The 25391-nt window shown below is 37.5% G+C and overlaps 2 protein-coding genes across 3 annotated transcripts in view; both read left to right on the plus strand.

The window, feature by feature from the left end:
* Positions 1–21819, plus strand: part of IFT74 (intraflagellar transport 74) — a 49169-nt gene extending 27350 nt beyond the window's left edge. For both annotated transcript variants that reach the window (XM_082075626.1, XM_082075625.1), the window contains exons 15-21: positions 2074–2171; positions 3145–3271; positions 5657–5820; positions 6489–6614; positions 8535–8595; positions 10425–12432; positions 21518–21819. In XM_082075626.1, the coding sequence (XP_081931752.1) occupies positions 2074–2171; positions 3145–3271; positions 5657–5820; positions 6489–6614; positions 8535–8595; positions 10425–10540 (692 nt within the window). In that variant the 3' untranslated portion in view covers positions 10541–12432; positions 21518–21819. The remainder of the gene's footprint in view (positions 1–2073; positions 2172–3144; positions 3272–5656; positions 5821–6488; positions 6615–8534; positions 8596–10424; positions 12433–21517) is intronic.
* TEK (TEK receptor tyrosine kinase) overlaps positions 20243–25391 on the plus strand; it is a 47121-nt gene continuing 41972 nt past the window's right edge. The window contains exon 1 of the mRNA XM_082075624.1: positions 20243–21666. Within this exon, the coding sequence (XP_081931750.1) occupies positions 21615–21666 (52 nt within the window). The 5' untranslated portion in view covers positions 20243–21614. The remainder of the gene's footprint in view (positions 21667–25391) is intronic.

A 25391-nucleotide genomic window follows, 5' to 3' on the forward strand; every position in this document is an offset into this window, starting at 1 on the left:
ATATTTAAGACCTCTTCCTAAGATAAATCAAAGTCCATGGCATCATGCATTAAGTTGAAGTGTCTCAGACCTCCACAAGAGACAGATGTTAGTGAAGCCTTTGCCCACCACTAGAGCACTAAACAGTTAAATGTGATTCAAAGATTTGTGTTATGTTATCAGAGTGATTCTATTTGTAAAAATTACCCACTTGATTCTTTTTTAAAGGAAAGAATAGCTCAAACGTTTTAAACACAAAAAATTAAGCAAGAATTTCAATAGTTACTTTCCTTACTGCCTTTCCCTTAGTTCTGTTGTGCTTAAATATTTTCTTAGTGTAGAAAATACTTTGTATTTCACAGCAGCAGATGGCATGAAATGTGCAGTTAAATGCCCTTTGAGTAAGGAACTCTTTTTGGAGCTGTCATTGTGACTCCTCATGTTAGAGTATGATTGTGCCATCTTTAAGATAAAACAAAAAAAGTTCATTCTTAAGGACAAGAACATCACGGAGAGAAAATAAAACTTCCTTTTCTAAGGATAGCTTCATTCGCAGCCTGGGTACTGGAGAAAACCAGACCTAGCAATAGTCTTATTCAGCACTCGGGACTTGACTAGTATTTTTAATTGTAGGCTTTTTAAGCTTTGGTTTTAACTATGTTTCTGGTTCCTAGTTCACAGTAGTTTTGGCAAAAGGCAAACTTTCTGACATTCTTGGCATTCACTGTTCTCTACAGTTCCCAATCAGTGTCAGGTGGACCAAAACTTTATTTCAGCTTTTCGAACCAACTGAGTCTGCATCAGGACTAGCCATTATTTTTAGCAGCCAGCTGTGCACATTGCATATGTGTTGTCTAATGCCATTTATTGACTCTAAGAATTCCAAGTGTCTTTCATTCTGACATCTGTCCCTGAGAGGTAGCCTTTTTAGTATCTTAGTATTGTCCCCTGACTCCAATAATACACTTTTTCCACTCTAGAAAGTTTTAGAAGCTGTACTCTGTGAAGTATCTCTGTTACCTCTTTCATGGACAGCATCACAGATGATGTCAGATATTAAAATAGTTTTCTTATACATAAATGTTTTAACAGTAACAAAATTTAAAATTAGGTAAAAATCCTGGATGCTCTGGGATCCACAATTCTCTAGTCAGTCCTCATCCCTTCAGGATTTGTCAGTATTTCCATTAAGTGGTTCCTCCAGTTTTCTCCTCTCTTCCCAAATAACCCATCTTGAATTTACTGTTATCTAATCCTTCTTGCTAAAACAACTACTTCTGCTCTGTTTCATCCATCAAGAAATTCTGCAAACTCTCTGTTTCCTGAGTGCTCCTGTATACATAAGCTGTGTTTTGGGAGGGGACCCAAAAGGAGAAGGATGATTATATCTTATAGCTCCAGGTGGCATCTTGATGGACCTCTGACTTTCATGTGATGGCTCCAGCACCTTCTTTTCAATATGCCTCTCTGTCACCAGGAATACAATGTAGTATGTCTAGGACACAAACACAGAGCACATACCACCACTACAACTGTCTTGTCAGATTCAGTTGGATACTTATCAGAATGAGCATAAATTAGCAAAGGGACATTATACATAAAGAAACAGATGATACCAGGTGATGATTAGTCTCAGGTCCTTAGCAGTGTTTGGCATTTAGTCCAGGCCATTTGAGTTCGTGAAGTAACTTGTTTCATTTATTTAGTAGCCCATGTTGATAGCTTTCAGAAAAATGAAGACCAACAGCTGCTGGGACAAGCATTCAGAAAGGTGTCAGAAATGATGGTGATGAAACTCCTTTCCCATTGGGTGGCAACCCTCACCTAAACAATGTCTAAGAAGGCGCTTAGCTCATGTCAATAATCAGCCAGATATGCATCTCTGGAAAAATTGCTGTATTTTTCATTCCAGCCTATAAGCTGACAAGTTTCAAGGACTCTACCACCTGTCTCTCAAATAAACTATTAATCTTCAAGTAACCTGTCTGAAATTGTACATTTTATCAATTTAATCCAAAGTTTTGACTGGAAACAAGTGCTTTCGCTGTACCCATGGAAATACCAGCCTTCTTTATTATGTTTGTTGATGCCTAGATTTTCTTGAAACATTTGAAGAGGTGAAGAACCAGGAATTGGAACGAAAGGCCCAAATAGAAGCCAGCATTGTTGCACTCCTGGAGCACTCAAGCAGGGTAAGTACATTTCCCTCCTTCTGTGGCAAGCTACAAATTTAGAAGCACAGAACAGAATTAATGGATAAAGAAGGATGATGGTTTTTATCTATTATCCAGTCAGTGTCTGCATAATAATTTCTTAGGAGAACTAAACTTAAATCATGTACAGCTGTAGAAAAAAAAAAAAAGATAAAAAATGAAAGATTTGTTTAATTTCTATTCATTTCTGGGGAAAGAGTTTTGAATATTAGACAGTACTTGTGACCAGAATAAAAGAAATCTTTGCATCTTTTCTATAACTCATCATCATTGCTGTAATTAACATTATTGCATTAATTATAAACATTTTGGAACAATGCAAATAAAATCACTGCAATATTTTGTTTACCTAAAGTCTGGAAATCTCAGTTAATGGATATTCTATCACTACTATTAAGTTATTGACAATATTCCAGTTGTTTCTGTGATCTGCTAAAATTATGTCTGGAATACCTTGCTATGCAATACTTAATGTAAACATTTTAGAAATTGTTCCTGTTTACATTCTGTTCTTTTTTTGCACTTTCAAAAGAGTTTTAACATTTTTGGCTCACATAGATTTTTTTTTACCTTATAGAAATCCCTCGGGTAAGTAATATTTTGGTTATATCATCACTTTAATTATCTTCTAACTCTTTCAGTATGGTATATCATAAAGCATATTTAGTCAATGACACTTTAAAAGATATAGATATGGCAACACAGTTTAAATTTGCTGCATTTTTGTTTCATCTTCAGTGGTCTGTCAGTAGATCTTTTACCAAAAGTCGGCAGAATTAAAATCATTTACAGTTAAATCACTTCAGACTACTTCCAGTATTTTCAGTCTCTGTAGTACAAAAGCTGAATAACAGACAGTGTACTAGGATGGGAGAGTTTTTTACTTATCCAGTTACTATTTGTTGTTTCAAAGATATGGTGTATTCTCATTATTGTTATTGGTAACTCACAGAATGTGAACCGTATGAAACAAATTTCATCTGTTACCAATCAAGAGCTGAAGATTATGCAGGAGGACCTCACTTTCAAATCAAGTGAAATGCAGAAATCACAGAGCACTGCTAAGAATCTGATTACAGGTAAGATCAGCAATGAATTTCCAAATTCATTCCTTAAACAATAAAAATAACCTGAGCTGTTACACTAATAAAAGTGCAAGGTCAGTGATCTCCAAGTATTAAACTACAGTGGCAAGCTGACAAATTGTAACTGTTGTGGATAACAAGTTATTTATATTCCTCAGGAGTATTTCACTTACTGTTATCACTAGATGATCAGCTTCCTGGCACAGATATACATTAAACATAGGTATTTTAATACAGGGGTACAAAGTTCTGTGACCTAGCAGTTTGACTTTACTAATATTCACCTCAAAATAAATGCTTTTCACAATCTTAGAATAGTGTTTAATAAACTGAAGTAGAGACTTCCACAGTTACCTGTGTATTATTTGTAAATGTAGTTCTCAGTGTCACTTATGATTTGTGCTTTTCTGAAAGGGTGTGTACCATGGGAGAGTAACTTGGAACAACAGTGAATAGCTCTCAAATTCTCAGGCTTTGATTCTGGGAAGTGAATATGCATTTTGACTTCATTTTGGAAATACTCATATAATTAAGTGTAAGAATGCATAGGATCTTGCCTGTAATTTCAAAAAGCAGACAGTATTTTTATTTCCATAACAAATATCTATTTAGTTCTTTATTTGCACTGTTTATAGTGCAATTGTTCTCATAATTTTAAGCTTTGCCAATATCACTATTGGTTCAGCAAGCCTTTCCTTGTTTGTTTGCTTGAAAGGAAGGGGCAGGAATTAAGAACCATAAATCATTTTGTTAGAAGGCTATTACGTGCTGTGCTTGGTCGTAATTTTCAAAATAGGAGCCTGTATTGTAACTTCAGAGTAGTTACATGCACGTAAGAAGTAAAACACAAAGTGTTACAGAAGAGGGTTGTTCGGTTATGTGTTTGATCATTTAGTGTTCGTTCACTTGTCTGCAAATGCTAATTTTGCAGTTCTAGCGTAATTTAAAAAGCTGGGCCATATATTAGAAGTTCGAGTATGATTTTTTTGTTCTTTCATGTAAGCATCAATTCTTATTACTTTACAGTCCAAGGATGTTCCAGAAGCACACAGCACTACAGAGACATTATTGAAAACCATATTTCTTTCTTTGCGAGAGAAGGAAGTTATAGTACATAACTTTTAGCAGATCATTTAGATGTTCCATAAGTAAACTTCTGAAAGCACAGAGACACAGAAAGTGTAATGAACAACTTAAGATTCTTTCAAAAATGTTCAGTTTGCACAGTTGAAGTTCTTCCTAACCCTTGAATTACACCACAGTTGTCTTCAGAGTTGTGTTGCAGTGGTTAAAACCTGGATTTCCACATTTTCTTGCTGTAACAAAGTTATAAAAACTCCACCAGGAGAAAAAAAAAAAAGGAAAGGAGAAAAAAAAAAGGAAACCATGAAGAGTAAACAAAAGTGCTGATGGCATAGTTTCCCAAAAACATTTCCCTGGGTCACTGCAGTTTGGTCTGAGAGTTTGCTACTGTGTACACACTGCCTGCTAGACACTGAACTTGATGGCCTATCAGAAGGAACTGGGCTGCATCCTCTTCCTGCCTCTTCCCCCAAAGAAGTTTTAAGCTTTTTAGCTCTTGAGTTTTTTTAATTGAGGCTGTTGCTGCGTAAGGATGAAATTCACCCATTCCAGTTTCCCTTTTCTCCAGAGTGTGAATGCACAGGAATAATCCGTTACTGTCTCACCACAGTTTTTATCAGTATATAGGTAGAACAGTCCAAGAATCCTTTCTGGCTTATTTACATTTTTATTACTCTTTACAGGTAAAATAAAACCCAATTAATCAACTATGTATTACTTTAAAATTAAAATACAGGTATTAAAACAACTATATAAAAAGTGAAAGCACTGTGGTTAGGCCTAAATAAAGCCTTAAGAAAATCTGAAGTTGTCTTCTGCTATTTCCAATTTGAATTATGTTTGAAGCAAATTTGGCTATTTATTCTAAAACTAAGTCTTGTCGTATAGAAGCAACATACATAAAAACAACATGATGCTAAAAACTAGCAAAAATCATTTAAAAAGTTGTTTGCATTATTTCAGTCAACTTTTTGTACGGTATCACCACTGCTTTAAGACTTGAAATTGACTGATGCTATAAACAACTTTAACAGGAGAAATACCACACTGTGATACAGAAAACCACCACGTTTTCATTACTTTTCACTTACAGAGCATAATACAGTAATTGTAATATAGGAGTTTTGGCTGATGAGATGATTGTGAAGATCAAATATTTTCTTTCATTCTCATGAAATTCAAAATGAGAAAGGTATGTTTGTATTGCTTAAGTATGGAATAAACCATTATATATTGGACAATGTACTATGAAATAAAAAGTAGTGTTAATTAGTGTTTGTGTATCTGGTGATCTAGAGAGTGAGAAACTGCAAATGGACCTACAGAAGATGGAACTCTTGGAGGGCAAGATGGTTGATGAACTAGCTTCTCTTAAAGACAAAATTGAACAAACAAAAACGGAGCTGGAGGTCTATAATAATTTGCCAGCTCTGAAAGCATCAGGAGAAGAGAAGAAGAAGGTAATGAAAGGAATAAAACCTTGGATTATACAGAATTTGTGTGTTTTTGAGCACCTAGTGGAGGGGAATCCAGGTCTGTGAGTGAGAATCCTGACTGGTAGCTGAAAACTGGGTTTGCACACCAGTGCAAATGAATCAAAATGCTTGTCTGCTTATATATATATATGACTTCATAACTGGGTACATGTAGCAGGCTAGCACCTGGGTACCTTTTGATACTTTCCTTTCTCAAAATTTCCTTTTTATTTTAGTGATTCATCTGAACTTTTTTGCTGTAACTAATGACTACCCACAAGTTTGAATTTAGCAATCTAAAGACAGAACCCAAACAAAAAAGAAAAATCTGTCCTGTGTGTATTTGCCCTAAGTTGAACTCCATCTGGAGCACTTCCCATTTCACGTGATAAATTTCTTACAAATTCTTAACACCAATGTTCCTACTTGTGCTGATACATTATGGTCTAAGCCTACAACCTGGTTATAACTGTTGAATATTATCTTTAGGATAGAGTCTGCTTTGCTAGAGAAAAGCCTTATGAGTTCTTTATGCATTTGATCTTGTTCTGAAAGGAAGAAGAGGTAGCATCATGAAAGCTGAATTAAAATGGTTTATCTGTAGCAAATGAAGTCATACATTAATTGGTTTGTGTTGTTTTTTTTCCAACTAGAGACTCCAGGATGACAAAGAAAAACTAACAAAACGTAGCCATGCTTTCAAGAAAATAATGGAGCACTTGAATACAGAATATGAGACACTAAAGAGAGAGCTGCAAGAGAACGAGACACATTCTCAGGTATAGCTCAAGCTACGGATTATGTCTCCAACTGTTTCTATAGAAGTTTTGATGTTTTCATGCACATGAAGTATTTCATAGAAGGAATCAGTTTATTTCTTCTCAGGGAGTTTTTGAAGTTATGTATTGTAAATGCATAGCCATATTTTCTGTTTTCAAACAGAAGTTAATATTGTATCAATAAATTTCAGGTAAGCTTTGGATTTCAAAGTTACTAGGCAGAGTTCTTTCTGAGCTCAAAAGTTGCCTGAATCCTTTGTTAAAGTGTTTGTATTAATCTTGCTCAGAACTCTCCCCCTTTTACCCTTCCTTTGCTTGAGGAGTTTTGAAGACCAACTTAGAATGAAACTTGAGGGAAAAAAAAGTCATTGCTAATTAGATAACATCACTTTTGCTTTTACAGTTTTATCCTGCAAGCTGTACTATTCAATTCCTTTCCCTTTTCCAAGTCTTCGTGTTCCTTGCAAACCACTGAAGTTTTAGGTTTGCTCAGACTTCTTGAAACCCAAGGAACTTTGGTATATGAGTATACTTACATTAATATTCCAAAAGTGAATCAGGAAAGAAGCTGTTTATAAACCCATTGCAGCTTTGATTCTTCCGTTAGAAACACCCATAATTTGCTGTCATTTTGGCAACAGACCTTTACTGGCATGTAGATTTGAATGCACAGAAGGAAAATGGATAACCTCAAAAGAAGCTGAAAAATAGAAATAAACTGTTTTATCTGCATTTCGCTGATTTTTATTGTTTCAGGTTGTTGATATCTTTGTCCTTTGAAACTATTACTTTTTTCTAATTCAGTTAAAAGCTGAAGGTGATATTTGTACATGTTTAACTTCCTTCTGGAGTGAACTTTATGGAATGAATGAGAGGGCATAGTTTGAAATGAAGAGCTATATGTATACATTCGTAGCATATGATTATTGTGGGCTAACTCAAGGGTGATGATGTAAATCCCCACAGCTCCATGCCAAAGTCTGCAAGACTTCAGATTTTTTTTTATACCAAGATCAGATTCTCATTCCTAGAGATTATGTAAATGAGAAATGGACACCCAGCCAGTTAAAATACTTGCATAAAGATGCTAAAATATTTATATAAAATAGTAGTTGTACAGCATTTCTTCTAGCTTAAGAATAAGATTTTAAGTAGAATGTTGCAATATTTTCCTAATTTATTAACGTATTTTCCACTGAAAGTTGTCTCAGAATGATTTTTAGTTTTTACATTTAAAAATAACATCTGCATATCCTGAAATGCAGAACCTTGAACAGTAGCATCAGAAAAACAAATATTATAAAATGGTATTGCAAGGAAGCAGCCATCGATATAATGTCCACATTAGTTTCCTGTTGATGCCGAAAGTATTGAAGAAGTGCCAGCACTTAATCCACACTCCTACAATCTTCTCGCTGCAGCTCTGTTCTTATCACAGCTTCTGGCATCAGACAGGAAACTTAACTATGGAAGTAAGGAAGTTTCTTCTGTATAGCTCAAACTCCAAGACAGTGTCAGGAAATATTGTATCTTTGGTGATTTTAGATCTTACTGATTTTAAGAAGAGATCATTTAAGTGATATGAAGTAGAATGAGAATTAGTATCTCTCTGCAGCTTCTGACTTGCTTACATATTTCGCTATACAATAAGTCTTGAATTCTCTTTTGATTTTTTCTATCTACTGATGCAGTTGCATTCAGTGCTTTTATATAAATATATGTATGAAATGCTAAATTATATACAGGTTATTCTTTTACAGCTTTAAAAATAATTTTGCCATTGTTTCTCTTTTTTTTTTGTGAAATAACTTTATGTTATCAGGTGGTAGAGTACAAGGTATTGATACAACATTTTTGGGAGATTCTCTGTATGTGTGTAATAATTATAATTTTTATTTTTGGCTCCTTTTGTGTTTTCAGCTTACGAATTTGGAGAGGAAGTGGCAGCACCATGAGCAAAATAACTTTATGATGAAGGAATGTATCCTTTTCTTTAAGAAATAGAGTTAAATTCACACACTGTATTAATTGAGGAAGAAGTCTGTTTCCTCCAGCAAAATAAGACAGGACAGAATGAGGAGCAGGAGACAAGGGAGAAGGGTAAAGGTGATGATTTGCAAATGTCTGGTTAGCTGATAGATATTATATATAGCGAAACTTGCATGTGTTGACTGAAACAATTTTGTGGCGTCCTAGAGCCATAAGATTTGCCTTGCAGTCCAGAGTTTTTCGTGTTGGATCTGTTTTGCCACTAGGTTTCAAATGAAGATCATCTTCACGTCTGTCCAGTCTTATCTGAAATTATTCATCAAATATAGCACTGGTTGACAATCTGTATAGCATGGTGACTTTGCATGGTATTTTCCTATCAAATGAAAGAGAAATTGCATATTAGAGAAAAAAAAACAGATAAATGTGGTAAGATACAACAAAGAGATACTTAACCTGCAACATAGGTTGGCATGGGGCAAATGCATTGTAGCTCTCTCATTATGTGATACTAATTAAAGAGTTACATTGCACTAATCATATAAGACCTTCCAAAATATCAGCAAAATCTTATTTGTTGCAAGTGACTTTCATAAGGTAGTTTTTGAAATTAGCTAAAGGACTGAAGTGTTTTTTTTTAATTAGAGTTGGTGGTTCTTATCTTGTACAATTCTCCGTAGTTATTGTCGAGAACTGAGTAGGGCATATTTGAATTTCTGTATTCTAGGGACTTTGAATTCACAGCGATAAAATCACTCCTTTAAAATGATATAGGAAACAAAAAAAAAAAAAAAAGAAATTTCAAAGCTGCATAGAACCACTATTCTACAATTACACTAAAAACATAATTGGTAAAAGTAACAGTAAAATGAGACGATATTGTTCAGTGTTGTGTTTTGGACAAGGGACATTGCTTCATGGCTCAGAAAATGGCACAAGAATATACTTCAGGCAATTCTGTAATAGCGTAGCATTGGGGAAAAAATAATAAAAGATCTGCATATAGCATTATATTTTTAGTATACCAAATATCCCATTTCTCAGATCTGATTAGTGCTGTGATTCTTATAAAAAATATTTAAAAAGTCTTGGACAACAGAATGTAATTGGAGTCACCTCCATTAAGAAGAAGGCTCTACAGGAATATTTTATTAAGGCAAGAACCTTAGATGTTATTTCTTCTAACAGAAAAAAAAAAAAAAAAAAAACAAACACACAATAAAACCCAGACACACAAACAAAACAAAAAAAAAGCACCAAAAAACCCCAAACAAACAACAACAAAAAAAAGCACACAGGAAAAAACACCTCCAAAACAAACTAAGAGAAAAAGTTGATCAGGATATTAAAAGTGCCTCCTAACTTGCTATGATGTATTATCTATCAATGCACAGACCCTTATACAGAGTTTCATGACTGCTTGGGCTAGTGGAAAGAAAGGTCCTGTTTTCTTGGACTGGGACTTCTGTAGCTGGAATTCCAAAGTGCCAGACTGTAAGGCTGTAAATAGCTGAATTCCTCGAAATGGTTTTGTTTGCAATGTAACAATGGGCAGAGTCTTCCACAAGGGACCTCTTGCCTATATGTATAAAACCAAAACTGACTCAGGCATGTAATCTCTTCTTTTTCACCATGCTTGGCATGAGATGGCAGATAGTAAATGGGTGTTAAATCTTCTACAGCAAATTTGAGTTTTTCCATAATTTGCAACCCCTGACAGTTTTCACAGAAGGAAACTTAACTGTATTGTCGATCCCTTACGATCTCTGATTACACTAATATTTATACTAGCACTTTGTTTCCTTAAATTCTTTTAATCAGTCATAGCAACAAAAAGTCAAGAGAGTGACTACCAGCCGATAATGAAGAACGTGAGAAAGCTGGTCACAGAATACAACAAAGCTCTCATAGAAGCTTTACAGAACACCAAGAACTGAACCCAGGCACTTCCTTCCTGCCCCAGTGGAGCAACAATGAGAGATGTGCACACGCAGTATGGAAAGCTGGACTACTGAGCTCATTTGCTCACCAGTAGAGCAACAGATTATTTGTAAAAGTATATTTCTAGGCTTTCAGATGTCACAGGTTTTAATAGTTTCCGTCCTTTTGCAACATTTAAAATTTTTCGAACTTCTGAATTTTAGAAGCTTGTAGAAATAAAAAGGAAATACTGCACAGTGAGTGTAAAATGATCAGAACATTTTACTGAGGCCCATTGCTGGATTGCATCTCAAATGTGAAACTTTATACAGTGAACCTCTAAGTATCTTGTAGTCCTACCCCTGCCAAACAGGATAGGCTCTCATACACATTATCTTAAATGAAGTGGATAATAAGATGAATAGTACTATCAGCATACCATACCTGTTTAAATAGCAATTTATAAAAGTAAGGAAAACATCTGCGGATGAAAAGCATCCTTTTAAATCAGAACTGCTTCAGAATATGAAGTCTTATAATAAAAGCAAATGTACTTCATATCTGTCAGCAAATTTTCATTTTCCCAACTGATTAATTTCCTTATTTTATATTTTTATGTAATTATAAGGAAAGAACAGTGATAAAACTAGTGAAACATGGCTAGTACTGTCCTTGTGCAGAGCATTTTACTTTTCTAGTGTTCATCAATAAAAAAAATAAAAAGGGAAATTATTTGTATTTTCCACAATCTTTTTTCTTTCCTCAGCCTTTAAGCTGCAGTGTCATATGCAACCTCTACAAAAACAAACATTTAATGAGATTCATCATTGAACAGAACCAGGACTGATACAGAATTAACAATGTGCTTTATAATACAGAAATTTCAGAAAACATTTACATAAAACAAAATTTCTATTTCCCTCACAATCTACATGTAATCTAAACTACTTATTGATAATTTCCTCACCATGATATGTTGAAAGCTAGTCCCAATCAAAGAGAAAAAAGTGCAGTTGACTATAGATAGGAATCTTAGCCAGTCAGTAACCTAGCCTTTTACAAAAAGATAATAAAAAAGAGTGGGATCTGAATTTGTAGTTGTTCTGCTCTTTTAGAAAAGTTTTCTGAAAAGTAAGTAGACTACATGCTTCATTTATAGAACTAGAGTAGACAAAGAATTAGAAAATACTGAGTCCATTAAAACAGAAGTTATGTACTTTTGTCACTAAATTTCTCCAAATCATTGAGTGTCATATTGAGTATAAAGATGTATATAATACAAAAATATTGAAGATTCTTGTAGAGAGCACTGTTTCCAAATTCAGCACAGCAAACGCTGTTGCTCTGTATATTTATGTCTGTATAATATTTAGAGATAATGGAACAGGATTTCTATAAACCAAAGGCTGTTATCTAGGGGAAATTCCTACTAATGTCTCTTCCTTCCTGTCAAAGTTTCAGCTATTCCAGAGAGAGACCTTTATTTGCTGAGATAAAGTTGAAGTCTAATATTCTCACCCATCAAACCATCAGCCAGAGAGTTGGCCTCCTGAATTCCACTTGTGCTACAATAACATATTTTAATGAACAATGGGAAAAAGCTGCAGACTGAAAAACAGACTGCTTTAGGTTTGCTTTCACTCAGTTTAGGGGGTGGTTTTATTACTTGGTAGTGATTCTGTAAGATAGCATGTTAAAGGTTACAAGTTTTTGTTGTGTTCCCCAGGAGATGCCTATCATGAAAGCCCTCTCCTCAGCATGCTGTTCTTCTCCTTGTTCTGTTGAAGGATCTCCAGATTACTTGTTTCTGTCTGAGAATCTCATCAGTCATTCCTTCTTCTAACAGTTCATCCTTATAGTCCTGGATCATGTTCATAGTAGCTAAAAAGAACTGTGTGGATTCTAAAAGGTAAGCTACACAGCAGACATTTAGTCTTTTCCTAGTATATTCATAACTCATGCCCAGTCACAAGCTGAGTAAATTGTAACCATATCAAGCTCCTAAATCCTCAGTGAAAATACCTTGTCTTTAACTCATTATATTTATATATATACACACATATATGTATTTTTTACACGTGTAAGTACCAGACACAGTATTTTTTTCACCAAAGCTCCCGTGTGTGTATCAAGACACTAATTCAGTAATGCAGGTCTCTCTACCCAGGTACTCTTTCATCCATTTTATGCTATGACTTCAAACAGGACATTAATTAAGTCGCAGTATCTGTAGGGTAGAGAAATTTGAAACCTTTTCTGCTCACCTGTCTCACCAGTAGCGGTAAGAATCACCTCCCTGAGCCTGCTGGCAATGCTCTTCCTAACACACCCCAGGATACTGCTGTCCTTTTTTGCTGTGCATTGTTGGCTTATGGTCAGATTGGTGTCCACCAGGAAGGACCCCAAGGACCTCCTCAGCAAAGCTGCTTTACAGCCATTCAGCCCCCAGAGTGTGCTGGTGCCTGGGTTGTTACTCTCAAGGGGCAGGGCTGTGCATTTACCCTTGTTGAACTTAATGAGATTCCTCTTTGCCTATTTTTCCAGCTTCTAGGGTTTTCTCTGATGCACACCCATCTGCTGCATGAGCCACTCCTCCCAGCTTTGTATAACCTGCAAGTTTGTTGAAGGTGTGCTCCAACCCATCATCCAGGTCATTACTGAAAAGATTAAACACTATTGGCACAAGTATCCACCCCGGGGTACACCACTGCTGACTGGTCTCCAGCTGGACTTTGGGCCACTGATCACACAGTGAACCCCAAAACAGCTTTCAGTCCACCTCACTGTCCGCTTCCCTTACTTGTACTTTTTCAGCTTATCTATGAGGATTTTAGGGGAAGCTCTGTTAAATGCCTTGCTAATCTTGAGGTAAATGACATCTGCACCTCTGTCCTTACCCACTGAGTTAGTTTTCTCGTTGTGGAAGGTTGTCAGTTTGGTTAAGTGTAATTTCCCCTTCATGAATCCATGCTATGTACTCACAGTCACCTTCCCATCCTTCATGTATCTGGAAATGGTTTCCAGTGTAAGTTGCTCCAGCACTTCCTCAGGGGCTGAGGTGAGTCTGGCTGGCCTGTAGTTCGTGGCTCTTCCTGAAGATAGGAGTGACATTTGCTTTCTTTGAGTCTTCAGAAGCCTCTCCCTATCACCATGAAAAAAAGATAATCAGGTATGGCCTCTCAGTGCCATTAGCCAGCTTCTTCTGCACATGCAGGTGCATTCCAAAAAGACCCATGGACTTAGTTCCCTAGCCTGGTCCTCCTCCAGAAAGATGCCATGAGGCAGTAGGATATGAGGTTTCACAGTGTTTGTCACTCCAGATCCCACTTCACTGGAAATAAGCATTTCAATTTCAAAATCTTCAAACAAAGGCTCTGTTATTTCTATGTTGTGTTTGTGCTTTGCATGACAGTGACTATAGGAATGACTCATTATTCCCAGCTCATGATGGGGTGACACTCCACCAACCTTGTTCCTTTATTCAGAGATACCATTATATTTCTAGGCAAACTGTTTTTTACTGCAGGTGAGACTTAATCCATCTGTTGGTCTTACTTCTTCATCTTACCTTGACTGTTGTTCATTGTCATCAAAAAATCTTATTTTACTTTAGAAATTAGTTTTTTCTTTACTCTAGTAAGCTTAGAAGACAATATGCAGTATTCCTGTGAGCAGTTTCAGACAAGCAGAACATTGAATTTCTTTTTTAGTTCTTTCTGCCTAACATTAGTTAATGCTTCCTAGTGCTGCTGATGTGCTTTTTCACAGCCAGAGGGATGAGTTTCCACAGTGTAGTGCATGTAAACTCTTTCAGTACACTTCTGTTTTTGTGCTGAAAGTGTAAAACAAAAATACAAGGCATAAGGTAGACCTTATGATGAGGCACTGGCCATATAAAAACATATTATTTTGAGGAGAAAGATATTAAAATTCTTACTCTCAAACTCTTCTGCAAAGTATCTGCTTTGACTGAACTCCTTGGAAACAGGTCTGACAGTGATAAGGCATCTGGGTGAGGTTGATGTGGCAATTGTCTGGGGTAAGAAAAAAACTCTCAGATTCTGAAAGGGGTCATAACATCAGACTTTACTTGAACACACATACACATACACAATGGTGACTACTAGCTGAATGCTTTATGCATTGTAGGTGACAACTCCAGCCAGAGCAATGCTGCAAAGTGGATGTTGTTCACTGGGAAGGGGAACTGAATTATTCCCAAACCAAACAGTTGTCATCTTCTTTGGTAAAAAGGAAGGGAGCCTTTAAGCATTTTGTAACTGCAAGGATGATCTGAATCCAAGTCCCAGCTTTGATCAATCATTCATTGGGACTGGCAGCAGTTTTTAGCAAAGAAAGAAATGTTCCTTTCCCGGGCTTGTGGCCTGCACTTGCAGGTTCTTTCAGGAAGGAGGACTAACTGGACAGTGTGCCAAATGTGTGAAATGGAGGAAACCTCCCACATTAAAAAAAAAAAAAAAGCCAGAAATGTAAAATGATCTGCTCTTGTTTCCTCTTGTAAAGCTAATTCCTTGAAAGCTACATTCATTTAAAATAACTGAACTTGATTCACTGAGTGCTGGTATCTTTGGATCAGACCCAAGATTCTTGCTGTGCAGCAAAGGATGAGTAAGGTGCAAGACCTCTGTTGCCAACATACAACACGGTTTCACCCACACATATTGCTTCAAGTAGGGTGAGGGGAACTCAGCACTTCCAAAAATCAGAAAGAAAAAGAAAATAAAGACTATAGCAGAAATTATCAGTAGTGTCAGTCTACCCCACCATTATGCATGAAAGATGGAATTCCAAATAGAGTCTTCACATTTTCAGTATCATCCTTCCTGTTCTTTTTCTTCCAAATCAAATGAAGAGAAGGTGTTTAATGGCTTGGACTTGTGTTCAAGTTTGCCGCATTTAATAATTTTTTAGGATTATTGAGCTGAAAGTCACTGAGGATCTTTACCTATATGCAAACCTACATTTTAATGTGTGTACCTTTCACAGTTCCATATTTAAAGAATTGCTAAACTTACTTTGTTCAAAATCTCAAAAAAAATTTGCCATTTGGAACTCTTTCTCACACAGAGAAAACTGAAGTTAAAGCTGGAGAATTCAAGAGAAAGAACTGTTACACTGCAGCTCACCAACTGAGCGTGTGTGGCTCTCCTGTTTCCATGTACTAGCCAATCCCAGTGTGGCATAGATTTGGAAGCAGACCAAGGTACATAGCAAATATATCACTAAGCTACACTTGTTGAATGCTGGTTAAAACAAAATAAAGTTAAATGATGCAGTCGTCAGATAAAAATTACCATAGGAATCACATTAACAGTGTGAGATAAATTCGGTAGAAGAGAGTGGGGCCTGCAAGCAGGATTTCAGGAATGAACTTTTGGCTGAGAACACTAACCCTGAGATCTAATAAGCATGAACCATTTCCTGGTCCTTGCAACCAATAGTCAGATCTGCAAACTCCATATGCATTAAGTGGTGTACACAATTAGTCGTTATCTCTCCAAACTGCACATATATGAAATTTACCTTGTTAATGCTGGGCTACTTTAAACAGTCATATTTTTATTGCTGAGCATCAGAGATAACATCTTAAAGACATTTGGATATACAGTTGTTAGCATTAAACATAAATACACAGACTCGTTTGTCTTTCAAAATACAGAAAAAATAAGAAAAGCAGTAACAGAACAGAGAGGAATCATAGAATCATTTAAGTTGGAAAAGACCTTTAAGATCACCAGGTCCAATAACCTAACACTGCCAAGTACACCTATCAACCATGTTCCTAAGAACCTAATCTCTACATCTTTTAAACACCTCCAGAGATGGTGACTTCACCCCTGCCCAGGGCAGCCTGTTCCAATGCTTCATAACCCTTTCTGTGAAGACATTTTTCTTAATATCCAATCTAAACCTCCCCCAATAAGAGGATTCCATCTCATTAGCATCATGTTAATGATGGGATGGAATACTCATTGATCAGTCTGGATGTCAGTCAAGCTCTGTCCCATCTCTGCCCCTTTCCTCGCTGCCTCACACCTGTGAGCAGAGCGCTCAGAATGTCCTTGGCTCTCAGACCAGAGCAATTAAAAACTTTAACTCTGTGCTGGGGTGTTATCTTCTTGTTCTCAAACTAAGTCTAAATAATGACTGTATTAGCTATGGAAAAGAAAGGTTTCTAAGTGCATGAAGAAAACTTTCATTTTCAGTCAAACCAGCACAACTCTGTAGCTTCTAAATGAGCTCCGCTTACCTCCTGCTGCATGATGGAGAATCTCATTCATCTCCAGACTTCTTTTGACTTTGGGGCAGCAAGAGAATTAACATCACTTACATCTCTGCTCCCAGAATCCGATCCAATCTTGGCAGAGAAACAAAAGCTGGATTTTAGGTTAATTCAGCACATATTCAAAATCACCCATGTTAGCAGATCTTTTAAAAACAAAGCAGACTTGCTTTACAATAAGAAAAAAATGGGATCACAAAGCAATGACAAGCACACAGTTTTGTCCTTTTCATAAAAACTGAAGTGGGATATAACTAGCTTGCTTACTTCTCACCCGTGTGAATTCATATATGTGTTTGATATCATGAGTGGCCATCACCGTTGCTGATGCTTCACTTCTCACGCTTTCTTTCTCCACTTAATTTTTAAAATAGTCTTGGTCCCTCCAGTCAGCAGAGAATTGGGACACAGAAATGATTTTTTGTCCTTCTGCTGTCAACAGGCCATTCTAAAACCTACATGAAGCCTATTTCAGCAAAATACAAGTGACTCACAAAGTCAAAGTTTCCAGAGTATAGCCCTTAGTCAGACATCCTGATGTCCTTCACAATGACTATTGATACAGAGGCCCTGAAGTACTTCTGTGTTGTTTCATCAGCTGAACATTCCCCTTGAGAGAAACTTGAGATTCCCCTGAGATGCTGTGTTTAATTCCATTGTAGTAAATTCCTTTTCATTTCACCAGCAAGGAAGACAGGAAAGGTCCCTTTGGCTGAGGTTGTTCTGTAGACTACTCAATACTCAGCCATTTTCTAGACTACGGACTGCTGAAAATCCAAGAGAAGCTCTTTTTGAGAAGAAAACAAAAACTCTGAGCAAAAAAAAATGGTGGTAGCTATTTTTGCCATCCTGGGTAACCTTTTGAGCACGCGTATGCAGGAGAGGCAGTAGTAACTGCACCCCTTCAGCACTGGCTGCCAAGCCAAGAGAATGAGCTGCAACAGGAAACAGACTGTTACGTTTTCTACCCAACCTCAGAGTTTCTCACAACCACCTGTTACAACATCACCACTCATCCACACTGTCCCTTCCACGTTAGCGTGACTTATCTTCAACTATGTACCGCAGAAGCCTTTTTCTGCCTCCTGTTTCTACACCGCCACTGCATTGCAAAGGGTTAGTCCTCGTCCTGACCACTTAGACCAGCAACAGCAGACCTCCTCTGACCGACCACCCAGCTGCTACCTATTGCTTCCAGGTGATCCAAAATAGACAGCTTGAGGGCTGTGCTCGGCCTCAGTGGTGTAGGCTGTTCTGTAGGGGAGAACAGGATCTGTTTAAAAAAAGCAGCTTAAACTCTATGATCCTCTGCTCCACATTAGCTGACTGCAGGGAGTAATAATTCCGAAAGTTCCTTTACTGCCTCCTACTAACCCATATTAACATCTTGTCAAGGCCAAAGTAATGGCTTGTTTCCAAAAAGCATAATACAGTCAGACACTGAAAGAGGATATGTGTTTTCTGCTAACACATCTACCTGATTAAAGAAGCATAGAGTGGCATTGTTTCTTTTTCCTCCTCACATATTTCCATGTGCAACAGCATGTACAAATGGATTGTCCTTGAGACAAGCGTGCTGCTTATCTAAAGAGGAAAGGCTGGTGTCAGGAGTTCAGGGCACTTGACATATCATAAAATTAGCCTTCAGCAAACAGAGTTGTGAAAAGCCATGTTTAATGCCAGGGTTATATTTACACGTTGAAAAACATTTTGTTTCCCTGCTGTAACAAATTAAAAAATTCTCGCATGCCATTGGCATGAGTGTTGACTTAGATGTGAATGCTGAGACATATTAATCAGCAGTTAACCACCAACAAAACTGATGTTCGTGTGGAGAGGACTAGAAATTGCATGGGGTTGGACAATCTTTCTGAGTCTTTCCAGTTACCTTTAAAAAAGATAAAGGTTGTAGTCTATGGACCCTAAATACAGCTACATACCTACCTGAGAATGTGCCATGGGCACGCTCTTTGGCCAGCCCATTAGTCAACAGCCTCTATTAGCCCTACACACAACAAAAGCTAGAGAAACTCAGTATCGGATTTTACTCTCCCTGACATCCTCACTTGTAGCCCAGTTTCTTTCACTGGAAACCTGGCTTTGCCGGAATGCTATTTCTAATTTTTGGGCTCTTTGACAGTGAATACAGGCTGAGATTTAGGATTCTCTTCTTTATAGATCCATCAACGTAAGATGAGGACTAGATAGCAATAGATGGGCTTGTGCATGGGATCCTGCTATGACATTGTTTTTGCTTGAGGAGGGGACAGAAAATTCTGCTGCACTTCTGTGTTGTACAGTGATCAGAGGGGTGATCAGATCATACAGTTTTTGGATCACAGGACAAAAAATTGATATGGTCTACTTTTAGGAAGACTAATATTCTAATAAGATGAAATATAAGGATGAAAATATGGAAGGTAGGGATGACAGACCCTTAAATATGAGTAAGAATAAGCCAGAATAGTGAAATCTTTTAAATCTCCCAGTCTAGCAAAAGCTTATCATGTGATTAATTTTGACAACCATGGGAGCAATACTCAAACTGTCACACTTACCTAAAAGCCTTCCAAATAGAAACAGGTATTTGCTTAAACACTTAGTGCACACAAACAAGTAATTGCATGCTTGCTGGATTGGAGATGCTACTCTTTTTTTTTTTTTTTTTCCAAAAATGAAGTTATATAATGAAACACAAAACAAATACATAATCCTGCTGAGGCTGGTATCACAACCACTTTCTGACTTGGGTAAGTAAATATTTCCTCTCTTCTGGCAGTAGCAAGTCTTTACAACCTCCTTGTATTTGTGCAGCATTGCATATTTAGGCTATCCAGTCTCAACCCGGAGATAGCTACCTTGTCATGGTAGATCAAATGATCAGCAGGCACAAGCTGATTCTCCAAAAAATAGTGAATAGCTGACCTCGACAATATTGCATTCTGCAAAATCAGTATAAGCAGCAGTTCATAAGCATTGCTTTCCATTTAGGTGCCTTAACAATGGAGACACGATGCACTTCTCCTCACTGATCTGTTTATGCCCTCGGCAGTAAGATTTAAGTGAAAAGTTTAAACCCCCCTCTAAGCTCACAATAGCAGTTTGGAGAACCAGAGCCTTGACTGGTTATTTAACCCTCCCACCCCAGAGCAAATCAAAAGATACTGAAAAAAAATTGAGGATGAGCCATGTTAGAAGTAGGTTAAATGAGCAACAGAACAGAGTTATCAACTAGACAGGAATAATGATAATGCTTAGTATCTAGTAAGTATTCTAGTATCTAGTAAGTATTCTGATATTGGAGGACTACAAACCAGCAGATCTATAAAGGCTTATGTGCAACTGGAGTGCCTCTTTATGTTTAAGAGTTCAAGAAAATGTTCTTAAAAATCTAAGATGGACAAAGTACGTGTGTATTTTAATCCGGAACCAGACCAGGTAAATAACTTATATTCTGCCTTTAAACATCAAAATTGAATGTTAGTAGTGTTTTGACCTCACTGTGTTTTTGCACCCAGAGGGTATTGCAGTTTGAGTTGGTCTGGCTTTCAGCTATATCTCTTGGAGATTCAGGTGACATGTAAGGAACAGGTCTGGGTTAATGCACTGAAATCTGCTGTAGGTGACACACTTCTGTCCACATGGCAATAGATACTGGGTGTAAAGGACTCTTTTTGTGAAATCTACACTAATCAAAGACTAAAGGTCTTCTTAAGGAAATTAATTCAAGATAGGATCAGCCCATACCCCATTTCCAAAATGATGCTGAACATTCACTTTTCTATACTTCTGTAAAAGTCATTGTGGGTGTTAGCATCTTGGCAGAACTACAGGATTGTCAAATGGTACATTGTCATGGGTTATATTTAGTCATGTGGTAAATAAGATTGCCCTTTATTTGCAATTATCTTATACAGCTGAGAGCTGCCTTTCAAATTTTTTTCTTCTTTTTTTAAAATTTTTGACGAGGGGTGGTCCTTGTATTTTTTCCTTATGTTTTGTCTTAGCTTCTGAGATTTGAGCCTCCCCTAAGTGATGTGGCATTTTGATCCCAGTGAAGTCATAATAACTCTCGTGCAATATATTATTGAAACAAGTTTTCGGTCTGTTTCCAATTGTCAAACGTAGAGAAAAATGATTTCCAGTAAAGCACATGAACTTATGGAGCAGTTTGCTGGATTGTGACTGGCTTTGGTCTATACTGGATTCAGCTGGTTGTTTTGTTACCGTTTGTCTTGTATTTTTATTACTGTGCGCTGAGATGCATTGCAGCCAGCAGCTTACACATGGGTTGACTGAATAAATAAGGGAAAAGATGATAGCACCCTGAGAATTTAGCAGATGGGGATGACAGTTTCCACCTGGTGTACCTAGGTGGAGGACTTTTCCCTTGCACTCTCCCGCCTGCTGGAGGATGCCACCATTGTTCCCATTTTGCTGACTGTGACCACGAGCAGTCCCAGCTTCTCCAGCAGTTCCAGATAACCCTTTTGATGTATTGCTGGATGGACGGGATTTGCAGTGCCCTGCAGTCCTGCTGATACAAAAATGCCTTTAAGATCCTGCCTTTCCCATCCTAATCTACAAAGGAAACAGGAAAAAGGAACTTAAACTCCCTGTACTCAGACAGCAATGAGACTGTTCCAGCCTGCGCCAGTGCTACAATTTCTTGCCTGTGACTTGTAAACAGCGTACCATGCAGGAGAGGAGTCACCAGTAAACATCGACCCGAGAAAACGATATTCCATGAGTGACTGTAAGAACTGGATGGATATATTTTGGAAAGCATGGACCCTTTAGCACATCTAGTTCTTTATGGATTCAGCCTGATGATTTCAGGTAAGCCTTTGCTTTAGTATCTGTTGTCGACCTGCCATGCCTCTCTTGTTTCTCATGCAATGTGCAGACGAAACTCAGGACTCCCTACTCCTTACTCCAGCACTTACTTGTATTGATCTAAGTATTTGTGTTTGTTTCAGTGAGTCCATTTGTCTCTGTGCAGCACTCTCAAAGAAAGTGTGGGAAGGACTGTGGCCAAGCTGTTGGGGAGGATTTAGATACATGTAGAATCTGCTGCTACCTCTTTATAATTGTTGAAGTCATTTGTTGACACATACACACATTGCAACAGGGTTTCTTTTCTGCATAATGGTATTAACATTTTCATAAACTGATAATGTCTTTCCCCAATACAAACTAAATATTGACATTTTCTGCGACTGACTTTATGAACTGGGTGTGCAGTAGGAAATGTTGATGTTTCTAGGTATTTCAGTATCTGATTTTAGACAAGTTTTTAGATAAGATTCCACACTGGAGTCTAGATGAAATTCAGTGGACAAAAAGGGCAGAAAAATGCACCTTATATAAGATCAATTAATAACACTTCAAAGACAGATAAAGAATGAATCAGTATTATCACCAAATGTCAGTAGTTCAGCAAGTCAGAAATTTGTTGTAAGAGACATTGCCAGAAACATAGACAGTAAGATTTTATTAATGCAAATTAAGTTTATACTATTTGGAGCATTACTGTTAGAGATGCTTTGCTGAAGCTGTCACAAGTAGAGCCCTGAGAAAACCTGTGGTCTTTCCATCAGGTTCCTAACTGCTCAGCATTTGAGTATTGCTTTCACCATCCCTATTTTGATTTTCTAAACAGTTTATTCTGGGTAACATACCAAGCAAAATCTGTAAAAGAGAAATACAAGTCACAGGATAACCTTAGACTTTTAACTCACTGCTAACCCTTTCATTGAGATATGCATCGGTCGTTGCAGTCCATCTCACAGTAAAAAGGTAAAGTGCTGTGAAACTACAGATTGTGCTGCAATGGAAACAAGAAAGTAGAAAGAAAAGGCAGAAGTCCTCATTGCTGTGTAACTTGCTTTACAATTTCCAGATCTTCTTGATTAGCAGCATGTTAATCACTAAAAGAAATTATGAACAAATTAGTCTGAGATGTAACTGTGGCATCTATAAAAGGCTAGAGATTAACACAGGCAAAAAATCTGTTTAAAATCTGTTGAATGCATGTTTGGAAGTATTCTCATTTAGCCATTGCTGTAATAGGCTGCATATTGTTTACCAATTCCTCTTTTGTGGCTTAAGTTTCTTGATTGTTTAGCTGCACATTGATTCAACGTATTCAGCCCTCGAATCACTTCCAGCTTTTCACTTCAAGGAGGTATCTCATGCTGTGAGCATTATGAATGGAGAAGAAAAGAAAGTTCGGTTACCCCAACTCTTTTTCCTTGTCTCTCCTGATTCTCTACATGGTAACATACACCTAAATGGCACAGAAAGCAATCAGCATTCATGAAGTCACATATACCGGAGCAACAGAAGTGGGGTGCAGAGATTAGGTGTAAACAGGGACAGTGCAGACAGCCTGGTTCTGAAGAGCTGCTGGCCCCTGCCTTTTCCACAGGGGCTGCCCGGCGAGGTGTGTGCTGCAGTCACACCCATCTCAATAGATCTGTCAGCTTTCCCGCTTTTGTTTGAGAATGATATCATGTTTCCTGGGGCGAGCGGGGCGGGGGGGGGGGAAGACAATGCAAGCCCCGCTTTCCTCTAGATACTGCAGGCGGAGCTGAGGAAAGCAGGAATGACATTCCCCGAGCAGGGGAGGATTTAGAGACAGTGAACTGGCTTAACCTTGTCCCGATGACCGTCAGCTTCTCTGGGTGTGTTGCTGGGTAGGCACAAAATCCACCCCACCCTTTTCCAACGTGAAGACTGTCGGCTTGGCTCCCATTACGAGAAATGGCCTTAGATTTAATGTCTTCTTTTTTTTTATTATTTTTTTTTCATACCAGTACTCTATTTGTAACTAAAGATCTTATTTGGTAGGTAACATTCAAAATATACACAAATGCTCACTTTTGCACGATATATAGAGTCACTGTTTGCCATAGCAAATGCTTAATTAAACTGACATGGGGTTGAATTTAATCCTCTTGGGATTCTTGAAGCCATACTGAGCATCACCATTTGTTTTTCTTTGGTTGATTCTACTCCAGTCAACATTTTGTGGAACCAAAATTATCCTGGCATCCATCCTGAAGCATGGAGTAAAACCCCAAGGTTTTTGGCTAGGTACAATCTGCTAAGTCCTGACTAAAGGAGAGTCACAGACTCACCTATTCCCTTGGAAGGCTGAGCAAAACGAATAAATTAGTTTCGTAATTTGCCTTTTGCTTTTCAGCAAGATACTCAGGTGGTCTGGAAATTCGCTTGCAGCTTCTTACAGTGGGCTGTAAAATGTTGATATATGAGCCTTATTTTAGCAAGAGGGCCACCATCAGTAGGAGATTTGTGGAAACTAGAAACAATTAAAACCAGTTTCAAGCACATTTCTTTGACTGTTTCTGACAGGAAACAAATGCATTGTCAGATGCCTCTGCTGTTCAAGACAGACAGAATCTTCTGTGCTATAGCTTTGCTCTAACAATAATCTTAGATTCAGCGGTTTCTAAAAATACTGCACTTTTTTTTTTTATGTGATTAAGCTGTTGGACCTATATATGGTAAAAGTCTCAAAAGGTTATATTAGCCTTTTAAGAAAGGGTAGCAGTGGAGCCAACAGTGCAGTGGCATTCAGTGGTAGCTCTCTATCATCCCTGTTGATGGCTGTGTTTTCTTTGGGAACAGAAGGTGTTCTGAAAAAAAAAAAAAAAAGAAAAGAAAAAATTGTATATGTTAGCATTATTATGTGACTCGTTTAAATATCTAGAAAGTTAAGCAGCTTTTGACATACATTGCCAGATACACAAGCACCATTACGATGCTCTAGGGTCTTCAAAATTACAAGAAGTCATAATTTTTTGTTAGACTGGAAAGTTCTAATAATTCTGTTTCAAGACTTGTTTTTCTCTTGTGAGGATTAAATTAACCTAAGGAAAACCTGCATTAACCTCTGGTTAATGCATATCTGTGACAGTGAGCATGAATGTCATTCTTCCTGTAGTGAAAGGGACGAGGCCTGTGTGAGTATCTTGAAATCCTCTGCTGTCAGACAAGAATGGCACCTGAAATTCAAACAGTCTGTTTGAATGTTCGAAGCTGCGGTTCTGGGGTTTTGAGCCACTCACAGCCAAAGCAGGGGATACAAACCACATTTGAGCTTTTAATCTCAGTTATCTCAAAACTATGCTGACCAGACATTACACTGATACACAACCTTTCAGACACCTAAGTTATCAAACTACTAATGTGAATTGCAAGAGGAATTTAAAAACAGTTTTCATTCCTTGTTCCTGAGGTGTATTTGATTTGTGAGACCGTGATGGCATCTGCCTGCCACGCTTAGCTTGTTCACCCAGAGGAAACAATGTCCTCGTGCCTTTCTCATGAGTCTGAAATTTACATGGAATTTAAACTCTTCTTGAGATATAGCCTTCATCTATTCCAGAAATGATGGACCTGCCACAGGTTGAGTCGCTGACCTGCTGAGTGTAGATATTTCTGCACAGTTCTGTTAGGATAGTCATGACCACAAAATTGATGGATCTGTTTTATGGGAGAAAGAGAGCTGATCTGTTTTAGTTACAATGTTGGCTATA

This window comes from Streptopelia decaocto, assembly GCF_964273445.1.
Source record: "Streptopelia decaocto genome assembly, chromosome: Z".
NCBI lineage: Eukaryota > Metazoa > Chordata > Aves > Columbiformes > Columbidae > Streptopelia > Streptopelia decaocto.